The 17,270-nt window shown below is 35.5% G+C and overlaps 3 protein-coding genes and 1 non-coding gene across 5 annotated transcripts; 1 reads left to right on the top strand and 3 right to left on the bottom strand.

The window, feature by feature from the left end:
* Positions 1-271: 271 nt before the first annotated feature.
* LOC102598668 (pentatricopeptide repeat-containing protein At1g79490, mitochondrial) lies at positions 272-3,257 on the bottom strand. The gene has a single exon (XM_006359174.2). It carries the CDS (start codon positions 2,998-3,000, stop codon positions 616-618), a length of 2,385 nt encoding a protein of 794 aa, XP_006359236.1. The 5' UTR covers positions 3,001-3,257; the 3' UTR covers positions 272-615.
* A 1,239-nt stretch (positions 3,258-4,496) lies between these two features.
* Positions 4,497-11,006, bottom strand: LOC102598097 (ubiquitin carboxyl-terminal hydrolase isozyme L3-like). Of its 2 annotated transcripts, XM_006359172.2 has the most exons (9): positions 10,822-11,005; positions 10,199-10,330; positions 10,083-10,121; positions 8,674-8,785; positions 7,635-7,693; positions 7,472-7,546; positions 5,892-5,940; positions 5,519-5,595; positions 4,497-4,811 (listed from the first exon to the last, which is right to left on the bottom strand). In XM_006359172.2, exons 1-9 carry the CDS (start codon positions 10,879-10,881, stop codon positions 4,710-4,712), a joined length of 705 nt encoding a protein of 234 aa, XP_006359234.1. In that variant the 5' UTR covers positions 10,882-11,005; the 3' UTR covers positions 4,497-4,709. The 2 variants fall into 2 exon arrangements, with proteins under 2 accessions (XP_006359234.1, XP_006359235.1); XM_006359173.2 differs by lacking the exon at positions 7,472-7,546 and having other exon boundaries at positions 10,822-11,006.
* A 511-nt stretch (positions 11,007-11,517) lies between these two features.
* Positions 11,518-15,580, bottom strand: LOC102597786 (putative enoyl-CoA hydratase/isomerase YngF). The gene is made up of 8 exons (XM_006359171.2): positions 15,301-15,580; positions 15,032-15,201; positions 14,005-14,079; positions 13,663-13,753; positions 13,534-13,585; positions 13,204-13,307; positions 12,815-12,891; positions 11,518-11,801 (listed from the first exon to the last, which is right to left on the bottom strand). Exons 1-8 carry the CDS (start codon positions 15,488-15,490, stop codon positions 11,625-11,627), a joined length of 936 nt encoding a protein of 311 aa, XP_006359233.1. The 5' UTR covers positions 15,491-15,580; the 3' UTR covers positions 11,518-11,624.
* A 1,616-nt stretch (positions 15,581-17,196) lies between these two features.
* TRNAV-AAC (transfer RNA valine (anticodon AAC)) lies at positions 17,197-17,270 on the top strand. Its single transcript has one exon. It is a non-coding gene; the product is annotated as a tRNA-Val (tRNA).

The raw sequence follows: 17,270 nt of genomic DNA, 5'->3' as shown, positions 1-17,270 counted from the left end.
GGGTGGGGGGGGGGGGGGGGGGGGGGGATTCAGTTGTTTAACCAACTTCTTTCTAGAACTATTTGAAGCATTCACCATACTTACTTGATTATTAATCACATTAGCAACATTTCTAACATAAGAATTTCACTTTCTCTATGCCAAGGGATAATATTGAGGCACTAAGAATTATAAGTCTTCAAACTAGTCAAAAGAATAGAATTGCAAACGAACAAGTATATTTTCCCCTTCAAGAACCAAGCTGGAGTCAAAAGTAAATTTAAACCATACGAATGGGAAAGATCTTTCCAGACATTGAAAAGCAAGATACAAGTAGCATTAGCTTTGATTCTATTGTTTGATGAGAGCACTGAACTTTTGAGAAAAAGCACTCAATGTCGATTGTTGAGTACAATAGGTTTAACAGTAAATCAGACCAGCACTGCCAATAAGTTTCTGATGTAAGAATCAAAAGTACAGACAACATGTATCTTGTATGCAATATTTATCTATTAGAATGGACTTAGATTCCAATCCACTAAAAGACACTCTAACTTTGACATAGAAATAGTATCTCTAGCACCAGCAGAACTGAAATCAAATCTCTAGCTAGGCCATTTTACACATGGGAAACAACTACATTGCTTTTCCAGCAAAAATAGGTTTAGGAGGGGACAACGACCTAATTTCAGGTGCAGATGTTGGAAAAAGTATGTTGAGTTTATGCATTAAAATATCAGACCTTGATGGAATCTCATTCAAAAGAAATTGCTGGACAATTGGTTTCTTAAACCAATCCAGGACCGCATCTCCTGGGGCCCTCAAAACAACCTTACTAACCTCAAAGGGCGATTCCACCGAGCTTAACATCTGTGCCACCACAATTTTCAAAGTTGGTCCAGTAACCAATTTGATCCGCCTAGGAACAACACCATAATACAACATCCGTTTCCTAAACCTATGAAGCGTATGTACCACGGCAACGAGAGCTGCTCCCACTGACAGGTTTCTAACATCAAGGGACCAGGCAATATGTTGATCAAACACTATAGCCTTGGGGAAAAGCTTGTTTTCATAGGCAACTTTCCATACACAACGAGCACGATTTATTTGTCCCATGAGAACAAGATAGTTGAGGAGAACATTAACAAAATACCTTGAAGCTCCTTCTTCCAGCTCATAATCAATGCCTTGGAAAAATTCCCTTACAAAAGTTAAAACTGGCTGTTTCCTCTGCTCTGGCCCAGTAAAGAGCCCACACATGAAAGTGTGAGCCTTATGTCTTGTAGCACTCAAGATTGACATTAAATGCCTCTCATTGTTCTCATCTTGGCATCTTACTAAATGTGCTAAAATTGAAGTGTAAAGAATGAGGTCAACTTTGGCAGCAGAGTTCACATATGTTTCAAGGAGAGGCTTGGCTTGCTCGTACACCCCGCTCTTCATGCATGATTCAAAAAGCTGCCGGATAATGAAATTATTTGTTCTGATGGCTGATGAACCCATAAACCGTAGCCACCTTAAAGCAAGATCAACAGAACCATCTTTAATGTAAACCATCAAAACATCACTAGCATTCACATCAACTGAATATCCCATGGCCTTCATTTCCAGTAAAATCTTTGCAGAAACGTCCAGAAGCTTCTTTTTGGCAAGAAGGGTTAGCAAGGCTGTATAAGTACTCAGTCCTGGTCTCAGACCTGCATTTGTCATTGAGTTATAAAGCTTCATTGCAGCATCTACCTGACCAGAAGCAGCATGCATCTCCAGGAGAGAAGAATAGGTGGACGGAGTGGGCAAAAATCCCGCCTTTTCCATATCTGAGAAGACAGACATTGCAACATCAAGCTTCCCAGATTTTGCATGGGACTCAACAATCATGGTGTACAGCCCATAGTTAGGTCTAAACCCTGATTTTTTCATTTCATCCCACAGCCTTAGAGCAGTCTCTAGTTTTCCAGCTTTCACAAAAGACTCAATCAAGGATACGAACATAGTGGCAGATGGCCTGAACCCAAAACCCTGCATTTCAGTATATACCTTTAGTGATGTGTCCAACCTCCCAGCTTTACCCATTGAATCAACCAGCGAGGCAAAGATCCCAAAACCTGGTCGGAAGTTGTTCACCTTCATCTGTTGGAAGAGCTTGAACGCTGCATCAAGGCGTCCTGACTTAGCTAGACTTGGAATCATTAACTCATAACTCGATGCATCTAATGAACACCCAGCTTTTTCCATGTTCTCATATATCTCAAATGCTTTATATGGCAAACCATTGTTTAAGAACACGGTGATGAGGGAATTGTACGTCCCGGTGTCAACTATGCAACCAGACTCTTGAATTTTCTTAAAACAACAGAATGCTACCTCAAATTTCTCTGCCTTAGCTAGGTACTGGATGACTCGATTATACGCATTAAACAAAGACGACGCCCCATTCTCGCCTGAATCAAGAACCATATCATCGAAAACCGATTGAATTCCATCAAAATCTCTACTTTGGTTCAATTTATCAAACAGTGTGATATAACATGCATCATTTGGCTTATACCAAGGTTGTCTCTTTGCCCACCGAAACAAACTCAATGAAGCATCACTATCTTCCATAACTTTCAATGCTTGCATAATATGAGTCATATTTGGTATAAATTGGAGCTTATCCAATTGGGTCTCCATTTCAGGTCCCCATCTCCACCTCTTCACTATCTCAACAAGCTTTGCTACTGCGGAAGCATTCAAAATAGGCTTTTTCAATCCACCCACCATTACATGGTCATCCAGCCCCGGCTCAACCGACCTTATTCCCTTCCCGGAGTAAATAACACTCCCTGATTCATCCAGATATTCTACATCTTCAGTCCATTCATCACTGTTCTTCCCAGAACAGTAGTATCTAGAAGAAAAGTAAGGTTCTTTGACGTTGAAATTACATGACCCGGAAGTGTTCCGAAATGGATGATAATTCCGATAAATTTCGATTAAGTTCCGGGTATGTTTCAAGTTTCTATAAAACAGAAGCATTATATGGGAGTGAGACAGAGACCGTGGGGAAAGTAATTAGGGTTCCGGCGAAAATGGGGCAAGGGTTTAGCTCGGTACATATGTGGCGGCGGCGGCGGCGGGGTTCATTTGCAATGGTGAATAGTCCACTGAGCTGGTGAATTTGAACCTATTTGAGTTGGTACGAAGGAAAACGTTTTCTTCATCAGCGTCGGAGGAAGAAGGTCCCTAGAACTGGCACAAATGGGTCGGGTCGGGTCATTATATTCACTTTCCATTTTAGTTCTTTAAGAAACAACTTTTTTTAATCTTACTTTCCACAATCCAGTTTTAGATTACATATTTAAAAAAAGGGAAAAGGGTATGATATACCCTTCAACTTTGTCATTTAGAGCTAATATATCTCTCGTTATGAAAGTGACTCGTATATACCCCTATTTTTATACAAATGGCTCACATATACCCTTTTCCTCTAATGGAAATGAAAAAAATTAATTTTCGTTGAGTTTTTTATTATTTTTAAAAAATAAAAATATAATTCCATATGAGTATATTTAATCCTACTCAAACATATTTTTGACTTTTTTTAGTTTCAATGACTAATTTAAATTTATTATTTTGATGGTCAAATTTATTTATGTTTCACTAATATTCTTGTAAAACTTATTATAGATGACCAAATTTTGTTTCTTCAAATACAAAAATTAATTACAATATAGACAAAAAAATAGTTTTAATTTTTTTTCTTTACACTAAGGAATGAGAGAAAAAAAAAAGAATAAGAAACTCAAATAATTATAATCAAAGAAGTCAAAAAATAATTTATGTATGAAAAAGATTAAAATATACCTTGAACTTTGCTAGAAGAAATTTACCCCTAAATAATTTTTAAGAAAATTAAAAGTCAAAAATATAAATTTAAAACTAATTTTTTCACTTCCGTTAAATGAAGGGTATATGTGAACTCATTTTGTAACGGTAGGGGCATATGTGAGTTGTTTGTATAACAGTAAGGGTATATATGAGTCACTTTCATAACAAGGGGCATATCAGCTCCAAATGACACAGTTGAGGGGTATATTAGACCCTTTTCCCTTAAAAAAATTATACGTTTAAAACTCTCTTTAAAAAGTCTTTTTTTACTTTCTTATATTTTATGTCAAGTTAAAAACGAACAAATGGTATATATGTCTATGGTGAAAATAGATTACTTCTTACATGATGTGTAATTGTTTTCATTAAATTCCCACGCGAGAGGCGTATTATATATGTTAATACTTTTTTTTTAGTTTTCTACCGAGTGTCTGAAATCCACATTGGAGCTCCAATTAAATTTGAATCGCACGGGTGGCGCTCCCAACAGAATTTTCTTCATACTCGGGGTTCGAACCCAAAACTTCTGATTAAGGATGAAACATTCCCACTAGTGCACCACAACCCATGTTGGTATATATGTTAATAGCTACGTTAGACAGCTAAATTGGTAATGTTGGACCGACTCATTTCTAAGGCAAACCTGATTTAACATTTGCGCTACAACTTTTTGTCTAAGGTTTGTATAACAAGTGCGTCTTTGATTTTTATACAACAGTGGCTGAAGACAAAAGGATCTCAGTCAAGGTATGCAGTGGTAATGGCTCCATGTCAAAACGTGATGACATAAGTCCATCTTTAGCTCTTTCTACATTAGAAATGTGACCAAAAGATACACAGGCCATACAACTCTGCGCTCATGGAGCATCACCTTTAACTCTCTTCGATATGGCAATGACGTTGAAGTTCATCGAGTCTGGATTTTTTTGCATCATCTTTTGTATAACTTTAGCAGCATCCTGCAACAGTCGAGAATTGCTATGATTAGGAAACGATTTAGAAGAATAATATACTCCACACAACAGTCTACGGAAAATTTTAGATGTCTGTGGTTACACCAATAATCACAAGTGTTATTTGCCAAATCATTGTTTCATACACATTCTGACCTCGATTCATCACTTAATTGTTGTGAATTTACTATGGTTAACTGCTCCTCCGGGAAGAACATATTGGAGTATGCTGTTTGATTACTTAAATCAGCACCCTGAATGAGTGTATCAGATTGTGTGTTCTAAAGTTGATACTAATGTTTTACATGAAAAGGACTTTTATCATGGACTTGTAAAAGGGCAGGTTCGCATCTACTGGGGAAACACTATGGTCAGCCATTGTCAAACACGTTTTATTGTATTTCCCCGTCTCAATTTGGTCTGCTAGAGAGTTTTCGGGTAGTGAGTACTTGCTTATTATTTGTTTTTCATGTAAAAGTGTGTATCTTCAAAGCCCAGATAAGTGAAAATGGTGGAGACTTCCAACATGCAGGTTCTAACTGATCTCATGGGGTCAAAGAATTCAGGTTGTGGTGGATGAAGTGAATACAGGTCGTGGTCGATGAGGTTCAGATTGACATGAAATCTGGGTTTCAGGCCAATTTTCCCTCACTGTTTGGTCCAACTTTCGGCAGCCACTAGGTTTCAAAAAGGAAAGAAATATGGAAGGTTACCTGTAACAGGCTGCTTGGAGTAGATGTACCATGTGAAATTGGTCCGGACTTCCTTCCATCAAGTTCATAGAGTTGTCCTGCAACGTGACAAGTTTATGCTACTTCTCATATTCTGTATTGATAGCTTAAGGTGCAAATATGGGATGTTAAGGTTTAATATAGTCGATAATCACTATATAAATGCAACTTGTTCACTAATACAGCCTCCAATTGTATGTTTCATGCGATCATATGCTTAAATTGTACCGTCACTTCTCTCCATCTGGTCATCCTCAAACATAGAAAAAGGAAAAAAAGTAGCCAAAGCTATTTGTGCATTTCATAACGTAGAATTAGGTCCTTATGCAGTCCAAAGAGAAAGATAGAATATTACCATCAACACATGTGAAGCAGATGAAATGGGTGTCCACATTTACTGGAACCTGCAAAAAGAATTCACCAGATTGGTGCATACTATTAACAGACATCATAAAGTTGAATATGATCTGAAGTGCATATAATATTACACTAGATTGTTAAGCTAACTGTCACTTTCGCTATACAAAAGCTGATATAGAGGAGGTCATGACCTTAAAATTTCATAACAATCACTCTATTTGGATCCATACATTCAAAGTGATAGAGAAACTGATCGAAGTTTGAACAGAAGGATGGTTTTGCTATCTTTGTAACCAAAGTTTAAAAACACTAACTATTGTGCAATTAAATTTTGTTCAAAAACTATGAACACGAAAGTGCTTCCTCGCACGAACAAAGGCGTCAAGTTCTATGCGGTGCACTTTGCAAATAAACCTGGACTTCTTAGCCGGCATACAAACACATAAGTCGTGTCTGTGATGGACAAGGCAAGGACATGGAGACAGTAAGTTGAAACTACAGGGCATGGCAAGAATTGACCAATATACTGCAAAGATTTTATAACAGACCGTCAACAGCCGAAACTGTCAAAAGCAGAGAAAATTTGCATATTCCATAACCCATAGCTTGATAAGAGAAGCCAAGTAATAAGCAGATCAACAAAACTAAAACACAATACTGATTATATTTATTCAAATCTATTTCAATATCACATCACATGCCCATTTGGTTGAAAGTTACAGGACATGTGTGTACAAGAAATAGAAAAAAGAAGTGTTGTCATGTTATCCAAATTCCAAGATGGTATTAGCACATATCTGTGTCCCTAGATTTCAAGGTCCAACCATTTGTGTTTAATTCGGTAATGGTGTGCACTTAAAAAAACTTCTCAAGAATGACATTTAGCATGAGAATCGCCTCATTGTTGATAAAATATTTGTAACTACACTTGAAGATTTTTTTTTTTTTGCAAGAACATTAACACATTTCTTTATTGGTCCTCAACCACCTCTCTGGAATTGCAGACTATCCTCAGTTGTTTGTTTACCATAGCAAAATCTTTTGAACTACATACTGATGAAGTAATTTCTCAATTGTGGTAATAATACAGCCAAGTTTTGAATGACTCAGCAAAATCAATGAGTAGGCCCTTAAATTAACTAGAAACAAAGTCAAATTTCAATTGCATCTTATGCAGGTTCAATATGCACCAATAAAAGTTTTAATAAAGCTATTTGTAGAATTCGCCATATTCAGCTTGTTTATTAATCACATTAGCAACAGTTGAAACATACACTTCCTCTAGGCCAAGGGATATTGAGGCACTATACATTATCAGACTTAGAACTAGTCAAATAGTTCAAATCGCACAAGAAAAAGTATATTGGCTTGTAGCTTGCTTCTGTCCTTGGTCAATTTTGGACTGAAGCTGTTCTGACTGCCGTATCTTTTTTGAACCAAATACCTTCCTCTCTTTTTTCCGAGAATATGCAACAGGTTTACATGAAAAGAAAACTATCATTTTATATCTACAATTGGTCGCATCTTCACTACATTATTTTATTTAGAAAAATAAGAAGACACGTGAACTCTAACCTCAGTGTCACCAGCAGTAGCTGCTACTGAATGAGCAACCTCTATTTCTCTATCACTTTCAAGGAATGAAGCACGCTGCATTTTATACACATGCTAATGAGCTTCGTGAATACTAGGAAATGTTATGTCAGTAACCAAAATGAAACTAAACCAAAATGAATACCTCCATCGGGTCCATGCATGCAGTTGATTTAAAGAACTTGTCCAAGAATGAGCCCTCATCTAGAGCACAAAAAGAAGTATTGGCATCGTGAGATAGATTGGAACAGGAATGGGGTAGGAATCATGTGGAACTAGACTTAGAGATGGAGTTGCACGAGTAAAAGAAGTTGATGATAGATTATCTTATTAAAACTAGTATGGGAAGATGAGATCATCAACACCATTCGTATGTTCAGTAAACAAGATTAAATAAGGAAACTAAAACTAGATTCTAGGAAGATATGGATATCCTGGTCCAAGGGAACTTTACGAACATATCTCTAATAGGGAGGTCCAAACAAACACGAGGAGAGAATATAGTGGTTTCTAACGACTAAATTGGGAATATGGTTATGGTACCAAAAATGAAAAAAGTTGAGTTTGCCTTGATGACTTATTATTCAGTTGTAGACTAGTACACCTGTATTCTGTAAAGTGTGAGAATTTAGAGACTTCTAGTTTTAGAGAACTTATAATTCACCTTAAAGTAAAAATTATTTATTGGAATCACAACTTCGAACTGCCGCAAACAAAAACTGGTATGTCAGTGAAGGGTAAAGGGACGGGCCCATTATCCACAAAATATTGAACTGTGACCCAACTGGCCCCCGGGAATTTTATGGTCAAGAAAAAAATAATTGGAATGACATGAACCTGAATGTAGTAGAATCAATATAAAAGGTTCATATAGTTGATTCCAACTAACACAGGATACAGCTACGGCTGATTGATTGACTAAAAATGTAAATGTCATTTTCAAATAATACATTCTTGAGAATAAGTGGTGATGTAACCAAGAAACCCAGTTCCTACACTACACATCTCTTGTAGATGATAAATGAAGCCCTTGAAAAGCAAAAATCAACATATTAGGTAACTTCCCAGTTAAGAGAACACAATGTGATTATAAGGAATCCAATGCACTGGTCTTGGTAGTACTCTATATTTGATGCAATTGCAAACAATAGATATTTACATGTAAGAAAAGTAAAATGACCTACCAAGTTTTATCTCTGAGGTAATATTCCCAATAGCATGAAGTAGACCAATTGTTCCACATGCATTTCCCACTGTTTGTTTCATGAAGTAAATGGTACTGGTGGGGTCCTGCACCTGCACTCAACTCTCATGAATAATTCCTAATTCAAAATTGTGCAGCAAACAAGATTAGATACATGTAACAGTTAAAACACTCATACGTTGCAATACCACTCAGTCAAAGAAAGGGGAGGATGAGATTGACAAGGATGTCAAGGAAATATTTTCAGAGAAGAGAATGATGAATTGATGATTGCATTTATGTGACAGATCCTGGAAATCCAATTTAGCACCAAATATTTATCATATTGCAATGTTTACCAACTCATTCAAGTGGGATGAAATAGTAGCTGATTCAGATAAAACACAACTTAGAAGAACTGATCAAAGATTGATAGTAGCAAGAAAAATAAAATAGGGTAAGATCCAACTCCCAAGCAGATGCTACATGTGTAGAAAGGAAGGTGGAAGTAACAGACAACTATTCCTTCACTATGAGGTGGCCTCAGACATATGGAACATGTTTATTTTGCCTCTTTGGTCTCGAATGGACCACACCCCCATTTCAGTTAAGGATGCTTATGAGAGTTGGAGCCAATGGAGAGTTGACAAAGCCATCAAGGAGATCTGGAACATGGTTCCTGCTTGTATTTTTTCATGTATCTGGTTAGAGAGGAAAAGGGGATATTTTGATGGGGAGTCAACTCCTTTAGGTGTTTTGAAGGCTATGTGTATTTCTAATCTGTTTAGCTGATCCACTTTGCATCCTGATATTAATGCTGAACATCTTCTGGACTTTATTAGCTCTCTAGTTCTGGCTTAGGTAGAATTTGTACAGCCAACCTGTCATTTTCTGTAAGCTCAGTTGCCATATCTAGTAACTATTGCATCTTCTTGATGCTTTTTATTAATATCACTTCATAAAAAAAAAAAGATACTTAGAATGTAGGCTCTCCTACATCTAGAATAGGAAGTCATGCAAGACAACTGCCTACTCAGCCAGCAAGTAAAGCTTCCAATTAAACTAAAATCTGTCCAAGAGGATTAACAATAGACAATGTTACATGATGATCTACACAACAGAGAAGCAGATGCAAAGACATTATCAAGTAACCACCAACTCAGAACAGCAACGTTCAGTATTAAGAGATATCACAACATGGCCAACCAAATAATTGTTATGGGCATAATAACTTAACGTGTGTCAAATCGAAATATGAACAGATCGAAGTGACATGAAGTTCCTGAATTCTGTAAATACAGCATTCACCAGTAAGAAAAATCAAAGGGTGGTGATGGAAGCACTGCAGTCATATACTCTAATAACAAGATATAGTTCATAAAGATATGGCCATGAGCTCATGACGGTCACCTTTGTTTCGCCGTCTTGCTGTACTCTCTCTGCTTCACTCTGAAAACACATAGCATGTAATTAATGAACTAGCATCAAACTAGAAAATAAAATCTTATTTCTTTGTTACAACAAACCTGTGATGTTAGAGGATAGAGAAACAAAACAGCAAGGACCGGCTTGGGTACCATTCCCAAAAGTTCTTCATCCAACCCATAAACATCATAGCACTCTACCTCATCCGGTGGAACACCACGACACCAAAGGAACTGCTCAATCAAACAAAAAAGGAACCATATCAAGTCAATAAATTACATCATCTCGATTTCTCAAGCTGAGGATCTATCAGAAGCAACCTTTCTACTTCCAACTAGGAGTAAGGTCTGTGTACCGTCTACCCTCCCCAGACCCCACTTTGTGTGATTACACTAGGTATGTTGTAAATTACACTATTCAGACAAAATAAGATCAATCAGCTGATTAAGGTGAAAGAAACTTGCCCTAATCATCCCAATTAGCGGGTAAACAACACTTCAGCTGATCAACTTATTAAATGTGATCATTTTTTCATACGGAAATCAATATATTTGGAAGTTAATTCAATGAATTCTATAATGCGTGACGGATTGAGGAAAAAGATCAGCAAACTCCACGTTTTTTCTACCAAATGAAACCCAGAAAAGATTCAAGTCCAGGAAATGAAAATATCGAACAGATTGGAAAAAAGTAAATAAGATACAAAAATGAAAAAAATTGATACCTGATTCATGACATCAGGATTAGCTTCAAGAGGAAGCCATTTCTTAGCAATGTCGGCCATGGATTCCTTCTACTTCTCTTATCTCTGCTCTGTTTTGGAAGGAGACGTAGCGTATACTGTGTGAACTCTGAAGCGGTCTCTTCTTTATATACGTTTTGCAAAGCTAAAAATCTACTCATTACACGTGTTACTCTTTTGGCTAAACTATATATATGTAGCTAAAAATTTCCGTCTCAGCACCGTTTGATTTGATAGAAAATTTATAATAATTAAAATATATAGCCTAAAATAAATTTTAAATATTTATATAACTATAAATCATCTTATTAAGTGTAAAAGAAGAATATTATAATTAATTTATTTATAATTATAGTAAGGATAACTTTGTTTTTTTGGCCAAACTGAAAAGGAATAAATTATGTTGATCTGATGTAATTGTTCAAAACCGGTTAAGTAATTAGTTTTGGTTTCCCACCCACCCAATTTTAGGTACCCGATTAATCCGAATTCACACATTGCAGGACCATTTCCTTATATATATTATCTTGATTTTCCTTTGAAAGATGCCCCATTAATTGGAGAATCATCAAAAGTATTCGAAGACCTCTTGCATGTTTTCTCTTGTGATAATGTATTCCCAAGTTGGATTTTGAATGTTGTTCACAGTGCTTCGTTATAAGCAAAGACACAATGGGAAAAACTAAGAAATGAATCATGATGAATTAGATATATAATTGGAGTAGTTTATTTTGGTTTTCGTTATGAATGATCAGTTTATCTATTTTGGGTGTGTTACAATTTTTTCATTCACCCTTATACTGAGGTTTTCTCCTCTCAGCAAATGCAGCAAGGCCTTCTACGCGATCTTTTGTGTCTAACAGTTGTTCATAGCAATCCCACTCCAAAGCTAAACCTGATTCTGCATCTAGCTCCACTCCTTGGTCAATCGCACGTTTTGCCATCCTTAAAGCAAGCGGACCCTGTCAGAGATTCATATGTCAAACAGGCAATTCAACTTGGGACTAGAAGAGCATATATATATATATATAGGTAATAAGGGGGAAAAAAGGAAAAGGATAAAGAAAGGCTCTATACATAAGGAAAGGATTGGATTTGGTAGCTACTACCATGTCTTATCCGCACAGGCTTGACTAGTATCAGTAGAACCTTTTTCGATTAATGAGCATCTAGGATGGAAAGCATGTGGAAATTATTAAATGTGGCTTTTACTTGGTTCTTTTTACTCAGCCTTAGCTCTCTAATCCAACTCACCATACGAAACCAGAAATATTCAGAAGCTCATGAAACAGAAAGGTTTCAGCTCGCATGAAGAAGACTTATAAAATGCATCAAAAAGGAAGAAAAGGGAAAGAACAATAGAGCAATACTTGTTGGCTATGTGAACTTGCCAAAAAAATAGCTAAGAATTGAAAAAAAAAAGAAGGGAAAACAACAAAGAAATCCAAAGCAACCAACTATTGGTATAATAAATGAGCGCCCGCCTAATAAGATAAAACAAGATGGGAAAAAGGAAAAAGACAAAGGCAGAAAGAAAATCTGTCACAAAAAATGAAGGTGCACAAAGAGGAAAACAAACAAGCATGGGATTAGTAAATGCCATTAACTTAAGGGTCCAAGGAAGATGATGAAACTCCAAAGAAGAGCTTTAATATCATTCAAAAATGCACAAACGAAAAGAAAGAGCAGCGAGAAACATACTTGATGGCCTTGAAGGGTGTTACCTCATAAAAAATCAAAAGGATAAAAAAAAGTACTCGTGCCAGAAATACTTCTAATGAATCTTTAGATTACTGGCAATTATCTGTGTACAGTACAGTGTGGATATCTTTTTTATATATAGGAAGTGGTGTAGTCCTTTTATGTTTCTTTTTTTTCTTCTTAGTTCCTGACTAAATTGCTATTGGAAGTCATAAAGGGTGCCACACTGGATAAATACATCAAACATGATTTATCTCAATAACTAATGTCTAACCTTCTGATTAATATCCCTAGCAAGTTCAAGTGCCTTGAGACGAGCCTCACCAGCAGGAACACAGTAATTGACAAGCCCTGCATGACATGTATTTTTCATTCTAAGAACCTGGAAAAGAAAACCATAGGAGAGTGGAGACCAGGGTCCAAAATTCCAGTATAGGCAAAAAAGTTAAGAGGATCTCATTCTATCCTGCCTAAACCTTGGCGGATGCTGTTATCCACCTGTACTGTGGGAGCATGCAGGTAACCCAATGGAGTTGTCGAGGGGTTTGCAGACATCACCTTCATTTTTGTATTGATAAGACAGAGAGAGAAGAGGGGGGAGTTTGGGAAAGACAGAGGAGCTCTGTCTCTTGACAAATGAACTATGACAAGTCAAACACGTACCAATTGATCCAGCATCTTTCCCACTTATCTTTCGTCCAGTAAATATTATATCTTTTGCAATTGATTTTCCAACCAATCTAGGAAGCCGTTGCGTTCCTCCTGCTCTGTAAAGTACAATATGGAATAAGAGGGCAGCATTAAGAAAACATCTTAGCATGAAGAATATTTAAAGCAACTTCTGAAGTTGGAAACTAATGAATAGTAAAAATGATGAAGTGACTGCAAGATCGTGGAAATATCCAGCTGATCTGATAGAATTAAAACATAACACTTCCTTGACCGATCTACGGATTTTTTATAAGCAAACATATACAGTGTGATTGAGCATACCCTGGTATTATAGCAAGCCCTGTTTCAGGTAAGCCCATCACTGCATCTTCACCTGAGTAACAGATCATCAAACTAGAGAGAAAGAAAGAGAAAATATGGCATAAACTCAGAAGTACAAGAAGAACATACCACATATCCGGATATCACAAGACATTGCCATTTCAAGTCCCCCACCCAACGCTATACCCTCAATGGCAGCAATTGTAGGGATATGAAGAGCCTGAGTAAAAGAATATTTACTCAAAAGGAGAAAAGAAAGGAGGATATGTACAACTGGCTCATTTTATGGTTGTTAAAGTAATAAGTGAGGAAGAAGAAATGAGATACAGTATGATGTCATGAACCAATAATTTTGAATGTATAAACTCATAACCTCTTCTTTTCATCCAAAAAAAGAAAAATAACTTCTTGAGCTTTACGACTCTATGATCTTTAATAATATTAAAAGAAACAGCATTACAAGTCACATACCTCCAAATAGGAAAATGTTGATCGCAAAGTGCTTACAAAATCCTGAACTTCTGAAAGAATCATAGTTTTTCGTTCCTGCGTAGCAAATGCCAATCAAGTGAATTAGCTATCAATACGTACAAAACACAGTATGAATAACAAACAGTAGAAATACTACTACAGTAGTGCATAAATCAGCATCTGATACCAAATATCAGCCTATTCAATCGTATGACAAACTAATCCTAAATCCAATCCCCACAAAGAAAACCGCATCTGCAAGGATGTTTCAACCACACAGAGGACTTATCAACATGAAAATTGTATGTTTGGCAGATGTTTCCTGGCTTGTGATTTTTTCTTTATCAACATGGTATGCTATACAAATAAGCGAAAAGTTGTAGGTTCGGCAGATGTCTCCTAGCTTATGAAATTTAATTGCTTTTTCTATCAACATGTCATGCTATACAAAAATGCTATCTTTTAGAAGACAACATGACATTACAGAAACAACCCACGAAAACAGCTAACATGAAATGTGAAAACAGATAAAACATTTCTTATTCAAAACTTGGAGCGTTTAGTCTTTACAGTCAGGTGCTTCCCAAAGCAAGCTTTTTTTTATAACCATCGTTTTAGGGCCCCTTACGCGCACCTCGACTAATTCCACGAGATATCTGTCACCTCCCACCAGCAACAGATACCACGTGTGGTATCTCTGTCCCCCAAGGCTAGGACAGGTCAGAGAAATCACCTAGTGTTTTTGTTGGTGCTGGGTTTGAACCTAAGACCTCATGATTCTCAACCACTAAGCCACACCCTTGGGTGCCAAAGCAACTTATTAGTTACTTTTTCTTTATTGATCATATTGTAAATAGGATTCTTTTTGTTCTTTTTTGAAATAGTAAACTACACCTTTTGACTTGAACCCACAGTTTTCATGGTTGAAAAAATGACACAGAAAGAAAGATGTAATATTTGAAAGTCTGTTCACAAGAAATATGCATTGTTAAAAAAAAAAACACAACGTAAGGGAAGCTGTTTCTACCTTTAAATCAGCTCCAGCACAAAACACTTTAGGAACCGAACTGCAGATCATCAAAACATTTGCTGAACGTTCATTACTCACAGCTTCAAACGCTTGCTGTAATCCTCTAAGCATATCCTTCCCAATCGCATTTCTCGCCTCAGGTCTATCCAATTTAACCTCCAAAATCCCTGTAATTCACCCGCCAAGCCTCTATAACCAATTTTTTTTTTAAAAAAAGTTGTTTGATTCCACAAATAGCTACAAAGGAATTAACAAAGTGGAATTACCGGAATCAGAATCGGAAAGTCTTTCCAATTTGACGGACTCAGAAGCCGACTGTAAGATTAGAGTTCTATGACTCTGAAACTGCCATTTTTGGACTCCATAGCTGGAGAAGTAAGAGTTGGAGTAGGGTTTTGATCGCTTCAAGCATTGTTGTCCGACGGATTTAGCTATGGCTACAAATGCAACTACCATTGCTGGAGAAATTAATCGATTTTTGAAGTATAGAGAAATTTATTTTCTCCTCTGAGATTTAGCTGTCCCCAAATGGTCCTATTTGGTGCTAATTTAATAGTCTAATTTCAATATATGTATATCATTTCTACTTAATATTATCACATTAAATGATAGATTTGAGAAATGATTATTAGAAAAATAATTTTGATACTTCAAAAAGAAGTATTTGTATTATTATCTTGATTAATTTCTTAATATCTTGGTAATATAAATATTTAATATATTAATTATTCTAATATTTCCCAACTTTTTATGAATTATCCTAATATATTTTTAATGACTATTATAGTCTTTAATTGACAATTATCTTTAATACCATTTCTAACATCCCTATCTTTGACCTCTTTATTGTCATTACTCCTCCTCACATTTGCTCTTTTCTAATTATCAATTAATCTTATTTTTAACCATAGCTTTGGGACATGAAATTCAATACTGACCTTTATTAGTGAAAATAAAAAATAATGTAAAAAAAAAAGAAGTTTTGTATAAAATAGTAAGGTGGCATCTCTATCCAAAAGATAAAGATTGACACACTAATTTTCTCATTATCCATTTATTAGATGATTTTTTTATCCTCCTAACTAAATTGCGTGTCCTAAATGGTCTTGAAACCTATCATAGAGCCCCCAAAGGTGGAATTTTGTCTAGGATGCATAGTGGCACTTTCAGAAAATATATTTTTTGAAATTTTCAAAAATATTGTTGAATAATATTAATGAGGAATCGTTTTGTTTACATGCTAGTTATGCATGAATTGTTTATATGGCTAATAATGATAAATAAATTGTTACGTGATAAATAATACATAAAATCTCATGTATTATTCATTACTTTTTGTAAAAGAAAGAAGGAACTTTATAGAAAAGTTTGAATGAATCGGTTAAAAAGATATTAAAAGTAAATAATGAACTTTACAAAAAAGTTTGAATGAATCAGTTAAAATGAAATGAACATTAAGAACTTTCAGTACAGAGATTATAGAATATTTATTGATGAAATGTAATCTATGAGTATATAAGATGGAGTATAATATAATGCTTTATGTGAACAAAATGAACTACAACTCAATCAACATATATGATTCCTTCTTATAACGGCTTCTAACTAATTACAACTATCATAATTATATGGTGTTTAGCTATAGAATATTTGAAAATTTAAGTGAATTATATCAAAGAGTGCCTTTTTTTTTAAACTTGAAGTAGATCAAATCATCATTATATCATTCATAAATGAACAATTTTTAGAAAGATACTTTAAACAAAACTTCAATTAAACTTCAAATTCAAAAAAAAAAATAAAAAAAATATCAAGAATGCGACCGACACAATCCTTTTGCTCATACTCACAACTGAAATCCTCAAAATTGCTACTAAATTCCTCATATTCGTTATCAAAATTAGAAAGTGTGAAATTTTAATTTCTTGTATATACTTATTTATATTTTGATTTTCCTTTATAAAAAAACATAATTTCACTATTAATTTGAGGTTCCCAGACATACCTAAATTAGTATTTAAAGAACTAAGGTACCAAGTGTTAAACTTCTATGAGCATGCAGAAAAATAAATTTAGCAATTTAAATTTAAGACTTAAAAAAAATCATAAAAGTGGTGATTGTTATGTACTAGTATCTACAAGTTCAAAATGTGAACACAATAGGTTTCGTGGTGTAGTTGGTTATCACGTCAGTCTAACACACTGAAGGTCTCCGGTTCGAGCCCGGGCGAAGCCA

Source organism: Solanum tuberosum, unplaced genomic scaffold (genome assembly GCF_000226075.1).
Source record: "Solanum tuberosum cultivar DM 1-3 516 R44 unplaced genomic scaffold, SolTub_3.0 scf00292, whole genome shotgun sequence".
NCBI classification, from domain to species: domain Eukaryota; kingdom Viridiplantae; phylum Streptophyta; class Magnoliopsida; order Solanales; family Solanaceae; genus Solanum; species Solanum tuberosum.
Note: the sequence above shows the minus strand (reverse complement) of the source record. Positions and strands in the feature narration are given on the sequence as shown.